At 41.4% G+C, this 10932-nt stretch overlaps 1 protein-coding gene across 1 annotated transcript; it reads right to left on the bottom strand.

Moving 5' to 3' along the window:
• Nucleotides 1-380: 380 nt before the first annotated feature.
• GRXCR2 (glutaredoxin and cysteine rich domain containing 2) lies at nucleotides 381-8998 on the bottom strand. Its single transcript, XM_005310455.4, has 3 exons — nucleotides 8584-8998; nucleotides 4282-4506; nucleotides 381-2151 (listed from the first exon to the last, which is right to left on the bottom strand). Exons 1-3 carry the CDS (start codon nucleotides 8941-8943, stop codon nucleotides 1972-1974), a joined length of 765 nt encoding a protein of 254 aa, XP_005310512.2. The 5' UTR covers nucleotides 8944-8998; the 3' UTR covers nucleotides 381-1971.
• Between the last annotated feature and the right edge of the window lie 1934 nt (nucleotides 8999-10932).

Here is a 10932-nt window from a genome sequence, read left to right as displayed (position 1 = left end):
GTAAGTGAACATTTATTAAGTTACTCAGGGCAATATGTAACCAAAATCAGCTGAATCAATTTGAAAGAAAAAAATTATATAAACCCAAATAATTATACAACACAGTACTTAATATTATGTGTCCTTCATAGACCTGTCTCACAATGCACACAGACGCGGATCCTGAAGTCCATAGCCTTTATTTAGGCCATGTTCCTATTGAAGTAAATAGGAAAGAATAGATCTCAGTACTAGACCCAGTGTTTCGAACAATGGAAATGTTAAACTAAGGGGTCAAGGTGAATGGGGATAGCTGACAAGGAGAGGTGTGAAGAACTGATAATAGTGCTGGGGAAGGAATCTGTCCAATGAGAAAGAACAATAAATAGTTACTTTATAAATTTACATTTTCAGCTATTTTTTATTGTAAGTATTCAGCTTATGTATACTAGGCAAAATAATGTACATTTCATTTATTTTACACTGGTGAAACTGTAAATAAAGCCAACAAAACTCAAGAAAAGCATTTTGAAATGAAAACCAAACAAAATTTGAGGACAGATATATACTTGATGAGAATTACAGACTTTTGGAGTCGTTTTTACCATTAGTTCATGCACAGATCAGGACCCCATCCATTCAAATTCCCAGCATAGAATGGTAGTGCCTCAAGTTAAGGAAACTAAATGATCTGCGATATTATTATGCACTTTTTTAAAAGCATAGATTTGATATCAGTTACAAACATCAGAAGATCTGAAAACTAGGATGGCATTATTTCTAATAATCCAACTGTCTCAGAGAAATCTTACAACATACACATGCCAAAGTACAAACTCAACCATACATTACTCTGTCTAGGCTTGCAACCTCAGCAGGTAGAGCATGTAAGAAGCCTTTTAATTCAGAGTCTCAGAGGTAATATGCAAGTTAAACCTTCATTAACATTATCCAAGAATATCAAATGTAATAAGCTTTTAGAAAACAAAAAGCATTTCCCCTGTTTGCCTCCACTTTTTATGAAGCCCTTGTGTCCTGTGCTGCCACTGGTAGCCTGCTAACTATTTAACATCGCTGCTTCAGCTAAACTAATTAGAGTTTATATTTTGCAAATTACAACATGGGATTAATACGAAGCAACAGGAGCCCTGTTCACCAACAGCCTGATCCGGAGCAGTGCTGAACATCTGCAATTCCCATTAACATCAATGGGAACTGTGGGTCAGCACTTCTGAGGATCAGGCTATAAACCACTCCAGTTTTTCTATTTTTAAATTTCCCCATGGTAATTTCTCAATAAGGTTTCAGACTGGGAGAAAGGCTCTAGTCTGCTACTTAAATCATACACTGGAAAAATTGCTGTGTATCATAAGACTATATTTGAAATCTGCAGGAAATCCACTGCAGGGTAGAGTGAATTGCACAATAAAGTATCATTTTAAAATGTCCACCAAGTTAAATCTAGGAGGAGGTTTTGCCAACATGCAGCATTGTTTTTATACAAACATTTTGTAATTTGACAAGTTACTCACATGCTTAAAGTACAGCTACTTCTGCCGTTTACTAGTATTATTATTTTATTACAGGAGCACCTACAGGGCCCAGACAAGCATTGCAGTCCCACAGTACTAGGCACTATGTAAACATGCAGTTCCCACCCTATAGAGTTAAGCATGTGCTTAATTTATAAATATGTGTAGTCCCTTTGACTTCATTGCATTACTCACATGTCAAATTAAACACAATGTATAAGTGTTTGCAGGATTGGGGTCTACTTTAATTAGAAGACGCAACAAGTGCATGTACAAACAGTAATAGGAGTAGGTTTAGATGTACATTTAGGGGTGTGCAGGATGCACTCTTGCCACTTTTTAATAACCTGCTATTATACACTGGTTGCTTTCTTATATGAAGAATAGACAATGTGTACTAAGGTTTCAGTGAAACATTGACCTGGGTACGCATAGGTAGTTGAAGGGATGGTAGATACGATTATCGGGCACAGACCTGGCAAGGTTGCAAGCCATTTTCATTGCAAGCAGGACATCGGAGAGCCCGGTAGGACTCTCTAAATCTGTTAGCCAACATTGAAAACTTGCTTCCGTGGCACAGAGAGCAGGGGGCTGAGCCTGATCCTTTGCACTGAGAGCAATTGTGCTCAGTGTCGCCTTCCTGAAAGAAAAGAATCAAACAAATATCCTTTCTTTAACACCAGAAATCTAATTAGTAACACACAAAGTAGCAGAGAACTGTCACCAGAAGAGCCCAATTTAGGGAGAAATTCTCCTCAAATCAGTACAACAGCTCATGGCTTTGATACACTGCTCTCCCTCCTGCTACCTGCTTGGGTCTCCTATCCTTGTTCTGCCTATAGGGAGCTCTCCAAGGCAGGGACTGTGTCTTCCCATGTTTGTGGGACATGCCTGGCATATTATGATGCTACCACAAATAATAATTATGGGCTGTGTGGAATGCAATGAAGTTCAAGCTTCTTTCCTTCTCCCTCAAGGCTCTGCATAGCTCTCCATCTGTTTCTGCTGGCATTCCGCACCACTCCTCTTTCCTCTGTCTCTCCACCAGTGAATCTTGCCTCATCTGTTCTTTCATCTCCTTCTTTATCTTCCCCCCTCCACACACACCATCATGCCATCTTCCATGTTGCCCCATGCACCTGCAACTGCCTCTCCATCTGTGTGTGCCAGGCACACTCTTTCAAATCCCTCTCAAAATTCCCTGCGTCTGCAGATCCCAGAAGTTATTACATATCTTCACTGGGAAAATGCCTTACTGCAAAAAGGATGTCAATTTCAGGTATTTGCATCATTCATGGACTTCTACTTTGCATAGCATTACAGAGCAAATGGTGAAATTTGAGGGCCTAAGTTAAGGTGTAGTTTGGTGCCAGATACATGTTTTAGGTGCCTACCTGCTGAAAGTCCAAACTGGTGTATTTCAACTTGTAATGATAATACTAATAGGCACCTTCCAGGGCTCTGAGGTTGCACAATATCAAATACAATCTATCTATTCAAATAGACTGGCCCACAGTTACCCTCCAAAAAGAACCAGTCCTAATCATGGAAACCTCACCTTTTACCATATTCTCTTCATTCCAGGTGACCAGGAAAATTGATGGGCTTCGCTGAGCTTCTGCAAGGTTAGACTATTCAAGGACAACACCTTATGACAGCTCCCTCTGTCTGCATTGAGGGAGCTCCACCTTGAGCACCTCCACGGATTGCAACTATGAGAGTATCTTGTAGGGAAGGAGGTAGCCTCCCAAGTAATGAGATCCCAAACCCATTCAGAGCTTTGGAGGTTAAATGTTGGATTTGGATCCCTAAATTAGGTGACCACATTCAAAAACTGGTCTCCCCTTACCTGTTTTTAACCAAACCAAGATCCATGTTACTGTACATGCTACTGATTTGGATGATCAATTTTGGGTGATGATTTTGAGACACCTTAAGGACGCCCTGGTTTTGAGCACTCGCCCTCTGAAACTCAAGCCACTTTTAGGTGCCTCAAATTCAGCACTCAAAAACTGAGGCACCTGAATCCACGAGTCACTTTGGAAAACCTCTGCCATAAAACTTTCCAGAGAAGGTACAGCATTCAGTTTCCCTGTACATCATACATCTGAGCCACAAGCAGATTTTGTGTTTGGAGAATTTCTGTAAATAAAACTACACCAAGCATAAAAGGTCAGTTATTGATTTGCAAAAGTTGTAATTCTCAGGAGTGTCACTGCACAGCGGCACTACATTCTGGCAGCCCATTAAGGTCAGACTAATTGGAATCCTGATGAGGAAAGAATGACCTGTGCAAAAAAATGGAGGACCTGAATCAGAAATATTTCTGCTGATATTAAAGGACTTCTGTTACAACCTCAGGGCTGGCTCAGCCATTTAGTAATAGTGCTCTGCATGGGGAGATTCAAAGTCAGCTCTAAGGCCTGTTCTCTCGTTCTTCTGGGAGACAGGGACCAAGGGCCTGGTCTAACAGCCATAAAAGTCAATGGAAGACCGACTGACTTCACTAGGGAGAAGATTCAGGACAAACTAGCACTACAGAAGTATAGCCCCTATCCCCTGGGTGTCAGGGATGCCTTGCTGCATAAATAGTGATCTCCCACAGTCGATATAAGAACAACATTGATGCCAATTTCAGCTGAAGTAACTGGTGACCTTGCAGATGGGTGAGCTTTGAAGTGGGGCTGATGTGGGAATTCTCAGGGCCCTGACCAGGCTAGGAGGACACAGCAGGAGTGGGGACGAAGCACTGCAGCCCATCTTGCCTTACCTGCACATACTGGTTGTCAGCAAGTTGGTTTTCTGCATCTTTCACACGCCCATTGATTTGATGACCATCCCCTTCCTTCCCATCCTGGCACATGAAGGACCAGTCATCCGTGCCCTCGTTCTGGATGATTTTTCTCATCAGCTCTTTCTTGTCCATTGGTGTGCGGATGATTTTCAGGTTGCTCGTGTAGATGACAATCTTGCCAAAATCTAAAATGGGGGAGGGCTGTAAAAGGGACACATGAGTACCTCAGCTGTACAAAACCATCACACAGTACAAGGCTGAGGCAGCAGCAAACTCTGCTGCCCTGGTGATTTCCAGAGGAATAAGGCCCATAACGCTCACTGCAGTTCACCCAATAGGCTTGCTCTGCAGATTTTAAGAAGAGCTCAACACACTGAGTGCACACTGGGTGCTGAGCGCTGTTAAAAACTTGGGCCTCAATTCTGGCTGCTGAGCCCTTGAAAATCTAGCCCTGAACTCCTTTGAAAATCTGGTCCTATGGGCCTGATTCAAAACTCACTGAAGTCAATGAGAATCTTTCATTGACTTCAGTGGGCATTGGACAAGGCCCTATAAGCCTCATACACGAATTGCATCTTTGGGCAGGACAGCATCCTGGAGTCCATCTGTTTGTTTCAGCCCCACAGAAATAAAAATACCATGGTTTGAAATCAGCAGGGGAGGATTAGGGAGGAAAACCATCTCTGCATTAGGAAATGACCTGCACCTTTTGGCAGTTGAGAAGTTTGCAGAAATGTATCTCCCCATGATTTTTCATATTTCCAGGCGTGTCTTCACTTTCTGATCCTGCCCCAAAATGGAAGTGCCGAATGATGTCAGGAGAGTCCATAACATTTCCTAACTTAATTTTGCAGATTTAAAAAGGTACAGATGAGTAGACTAGAGTTTGGGGGCAGTCATCCAAACAAAGGCAAATGTCTTAGAAACTCACCCAGGAATAACTCGAGTCCTAGACAATACTCCCTCTCTTCAATGTAAATTCCAATATCTAAGGCTGTGCATGAACTATTACAGTTTGCATAATGGCTGCCATGTTTGCCTATACAGTTGATGCATTGCCAGAATCCAATTCATTATTGAACATTAAAGGTGCTAGAAAAGGGGCATAGTGTAGTGGATAAAGCGCAGGTTAGGCCACAAAGAGATCTAGGTTCCACCCCAACTTCGTGTGTGACTGTAGCTAAGTCACCTTGGGCCTCATTCTCAGATCTGCTGAGCACCTGCAATGCCCACTGAAGTCAAAGTTGATGTTTTCATTGCAGCCAGCAGGTATGCAACACCTTTGGAAATTGAGTATCAACCTTGCTATGCCTCACTTTCTCTATTTGTAAATGGGCATAAAAATACTTACCTCCCTCTTGGGGGAAGGAGGGGCTTCATTTATTAATGTTCGTAAAGTGTTTTGAGATCCTTGGATGGAAAAGAAACAAAACCAACTAAATCCAGAGTCTGTTGTATTCTATACCTAACAATGAAGAGAAGGACTAAACAAATGTTCTTGTGTTCCTTGAATTTATATTCTTTTCTACCAATTTTAAAGCTCACCTGGGGGCTGTCAAGCACTTCTAGTAAAACAGTAAGTTTGCTCACTTGGCCCAGTTCCTCTTCTCTCTCTACAAGTATCATGCAGTAGTTTCCATATCCTGTTATTTTACACATTGTGTTGACATTTTGCTCTATGCAAGTATTTGTGTCTTAATATCAAGCAATAGGAAATGTTACATTTTTAAGAGATACCATCTCAGGCCTTCAGCTGATGCAAATTGGCCAATGGAGCTACACTGATTCACAGCAGCCGATGTCCCGGCCCATCTTCTCCACTTCCAATAGAAGCACAACATTTTCAGATTAGTTTAAGCCCTTTCGTTTAGGTGAGGGATTTTTAAAGCTGCATATTTATGATGCAAGCATGGTAACTATATATTGAATGGATGTTGATAGAATACCAGTTGCATTTTGGATAGGAAGATTACTAATACTACTACTAATACTTACAGATGGGGAAACTGAGGCACGGACTTGCCTAAAGTTAGGTGACTTGCCTAAAGACACAGACCAAGGTAGTGGTTGCGATGGGTAGTACCCAAGTCTCCCAATACTCGTTCCAGTGCCCTATCCATTGGTCAAATATTCATGGTGGTTTGGCAATTATGCATTAGCTAAACACCTAGTACCTAGGTTAGTGGTTTTACACTGCTAGCCCTCTGGGGTTATACTGTGCTTATCTCACGGGTTTAGTTAGCAATGAGTGTTAATAGGTTCTTCTCTGAAGTATTCCTGATGGTGCATAGGAAACCATTTTACAATTTTCAACATCCTTAGAACATTTTTCCCACTGGTCCTCCGTTCCTTGTTAAATAGATTGTCAGCTCTGTAGTCAGACACTCCCCATTTATTCACAGAACAGCACAGGCAGCAACACAAGTTTCCCCCTACTGCAACTGTCTGTCAGAGTACCTCAGCTACCTCGAAGGGGTGACAAGGTATCTCTGTCTTGGGATCCACCAAATCCTTTGTTTCTCTGCTTGTATCTAAGGCTCAGATGCTAGTTACGTTGGGTTTGTGATGTCAGTCCAGTTTTTAGCAAGGAGTGCACACTGCCAAATCCCACCAGATACCCAACACTTGTCTGAGGTCAGTAACAGCTGGTTACCATCAACCTGAGCTGTATTTGAATCAGTAACCTACCAGTGAAAGGCTCTATATCATAATAGCAAACCATCAAATTAGATAGTCCCATTCACCTTTTCTGGTTATTCTTTTTTCTCCCCAGGGAATATACATCTTACTTTTTAGATATTTACTTGTTGTATCAAATACTCTACTCAGTCTTAGCATGCTTATTAGCTTAACATAGCTATGATATTACAAGTGTAACTACAGCATGATTCCTCATGTATTATTCATTAGTAGGCTTATCAGAATATGACAATATTTAGTTGCTAATAAAAATTAAGGAAAACAAACTGGTAATGAAAAGTTTGGCACATAAATAATTCATCAAGAGGAGATGTTTAACATAATCCCTGTATATTATTAATGAGTGTGTGTGTGTGTGTGTGTGTTCATTGTAATATTTAAAGGGACACATCTCTAGTAATTGCTTCATCCAGTCATATGCAGGGGTCAGGACACAGTATCCCCCAATCCCTCCCCATGCACAATTGGCCAGATGTAGTTTGGTTATGAAGTATCAGAGATTGGCCACAGCTGGAGATGGGACACCGACACAGTGAACCAGTGCTTTGTGGTGGTACAGAGAATCCTCGTTCTAGATGCTTGGCGGGGGTGTCTTGCTCACTTGCTCAGGGTCTAGCTGATCCCTAGATTTGGAGTAGGGAAGAAATTTTCCCCCAGATCAGATTGCCTGGGACCTAAGGGTTTTTTTGCCTTCCTCTGCAGCATGGGGCATTGTTTGCCTGCTTGGATCATCTGGGCATATCTCATCTAATCAATTCCCTGTCATTGCAGAGCCCTCGGGCATTGATGGCACCTTGGTCTCTCTCATTCTCTCTCTGTTGTACACAACAGTTTAGTTTCCTTAAGACTGAAATGTTTTTATCTAACTAAAGCCTTTGGACCTAATGTAGGAGTATTTGGGTTGTTCTGACCTTAAACTCTACAAAATGATGTTAATTAAATAGCTGGTGCAAACTAAGCCTGGGATTTTTAAAATAGCCTAAGAGAGTTTTAGGTTTCCAAAGCCTATTGAAATTCAACTCCCTTAGGTTCTTTGGAAAAGCTCAGTCTACACAGTTGTTAAACTTCCCCAAATCTATCAATCATTTGCTAATTAATTCATACACTGTTTTAAAAAGGGTTTCAATTTAGCCCAGTGTCACCTGCCATTTGCACCTAGTCACTTGGGCCTGCAATTTGGGTAGATAAACACACACTACCATGTAAATATTTATATAGTACCTTACCAAAACACACACAATTTCCCCACTGGAAAGAGGAGGAGAGAGAAAAGGAATCGCACATAACACACACAACAGATGTTAGTCACTACTGCAAGATCTGCAGACACTGTGGTGTAGAACCTTACCTATATGGAATGAAATAGGATAGAATAACTGGTACATATAACTTCTGTGTGCTAAACCAATCCTGCAAAGTTCGATGCAAATTTGTGAAAGCTATGGACAGTGTGACTTTATTTATTACATTTTGATTTGAGACACTTCAGGCAAAGACCCAGACTCCATAGTCTAAAAGTGGACCCATTTTAAAACCACTTTGCAGCCAGTGTGAAAACCTAGCGTGGACATTACTTACCCTGTGATGACTATCACTTGCTTGGTAATCACTGAAGAGTGGAGGGTTACTTGCTAGATTGTACTTGCTACCCTCTTTGAATACACTGATCCTTTGGGCAGTCAGTTTGGCTGATGAATAAAACCTGGATTCTGGTGCCTCTCCAACCCTGTTGAAATGGTCCCCTGACTCAAAGCTGTGGTGAAGAAAACGGTGAGGGGATTCTTCCTCTGGAGGCTCCAGTTCCTGGCCATCTTCATAGACCTGCTTTAACACCCGGCCACTGTATCCCGAAGAGATTTTGAACCTCACTTTGCGGGGTCTTGCCTCATACCTCTGGCTTAGTTTCTTCTGAACCTCGTCCATTGATATGGATTTCATGCAGTGTCTCCCAGAAATCGACTCAGCAAGGAGATCTTTGGGTTTACAAGAAAAGCCTCTTTATTTTCTCCTACCATGCAATGTATAATTCAGGGTTCCTATTAGGTCCTCTTGTGTTACAGTCAAGCTGACACCACTGTATTAAATATTGATTGATGCTCATGAAATGGAATGTAATTGTGGTGGTGAAATATAAGGAAAGTTTCACTGAGCTCCCCTGAATGATGGATGAGCTGGTTCACAAACACGAACAGGCGTTAACTTGGGAAGCATGAAATTAAACTGGGACACACCACACTCGGTCTATAGCCATGGGAACCCTCTCTCTGTATATTGTGATCAGAATCATCCCAAATATACCACACGAGCAGCTTTTAGTAGTTTTCTGAAAAGGCTGAAAGTTATGAGGACAAGTTCTCAGGAAAAGCAATCCATCTACTCAAATAGCATATGTAAATAGTTCTCCTCCCCATTCCTGCTCTGAAACCCTAGGAGTAAAAAGCTCTATTTCATTTTAATCCAAATGTGTTTCTCTACAGTTTGGTGGAGATCTAATTAAGATTGTCGCTTTCTTTAGCTTTAAATCCCTATTTGTAATTCTCGCTGACTTGCTGGGCTTTTTAACCATTCTGGTTTTGCTAGTCTATTTTTAAAGGCAACCTCCCCCCACCACAAGAAACCCAGGAGGCCTGATTCTCCACTGCCCTGCACCTTGTGTAGTCATTTATGCCTGTACAGTGGGTCTGATTTGGTGCACTCACTTTACGCTACACAAGGTGCAAGGCATTGGAGGATCAGGCCCAAGATCCTCACTGCCTGAACTTTTTTCTTCAATGCAGAAAAACAGCAATTACTACAGCTGTTATGCAGCTATTTTTTTACATGGCAGCTCCAACTGCAAGGCACTGGTAACTGTAGCAAATATCTACAGTATCTGATAGGAGTCCTAGTTTAGTCTCCAACTGAAGCACCTTAAATGTCCTGACACTCACAATGCCCCCCATCCATATTGCAGCTAGCAGCTCCTCAAGTCTCTTGCCTTTCAATACTAGGGCACTGTCAAGGATCTCTGCCTGTCTTAGTGGCATGCACTTTGCTGCCCTTGTAAAGTAGGTATTAGGCCTTACTGTTCCCATTCCCAGCTGTGCACTTCAGGCTTTTCTTTCATGTCCAGGGAGATGTACGCTAAGTAGCATAATGCATCAGCAGAATTACTGTCACCTGGCATTTAAAGATCCTATAACAATCTACTTACATGAAGTACATGGAGCAATAGCTGCAATCTCTGCCTTTTTGCTTAGAATCCCTGATATTACAGTAAACGGTCTTCATAATTAAATGTGATTTCATTGAGTGGTGCTTAAACTAAGCTTTCTGTCTGCATCCTTCCCAGACTATCTTCCTATGGCTGAAAAATAGAGCTTTTTACAGCAACATGTTCTCAATAGAGTCATTATATTATCATGACTACTTTATGAAACATTAGGAAGACAACCCAGGAGCCTACATATTAATGAATTACTAAGCATTCAAATGGTGCCTGGAGAAAAAATGTGCAGTAGAGACCTCCTAAAAGTATAACCCAGATGTATAGAAAGTGTCTTCCATTTTGACAAGTGCTGCTTTAGTGAGTTCCTTTGCACTTCTGGAGCATTGCAATAAGCAAATATCACCTTCACTAGAGGTTTAAATGGCAAGTATTCTGCCCACCGAATGTATGCATACACCCCATCCATTTCAAAGACACACCAAAAAGATTGTAATATTCATCTTCATCCCAACCTCCTACTTCACACAAAAATTAAAAATCCAACCTTTCTGCCTGGAATGAATGTGCTTTGTAATCATGAAGCTCAGAGCTTAGTGCATTTCTATTTCAAATTAGATGTCATCACCTACGTTTAAAACACATACCATATAAACTGAGCCTCAGTATTGTTCCATTTCTTTATACACAAAGACCAACTTACATTAATTTGATATGAATCT

Source organism: Chrysemys picta, chromosome 8, assembly GCF_011386835.1.
Source record: "Chrysemys picta bellii isolate R12L10 chromosome 8, ASM1138683v2, whole genome shotgun sequence".
Taxonomy (NCBI): Eukaryota; Metazoa; Chordata; order Testudines; family Emydidae; genus Chrysemys; species Chrysemys picta.
This window is presented reverse-complemented; position numbering and strand designations above follow the sequence as displayed.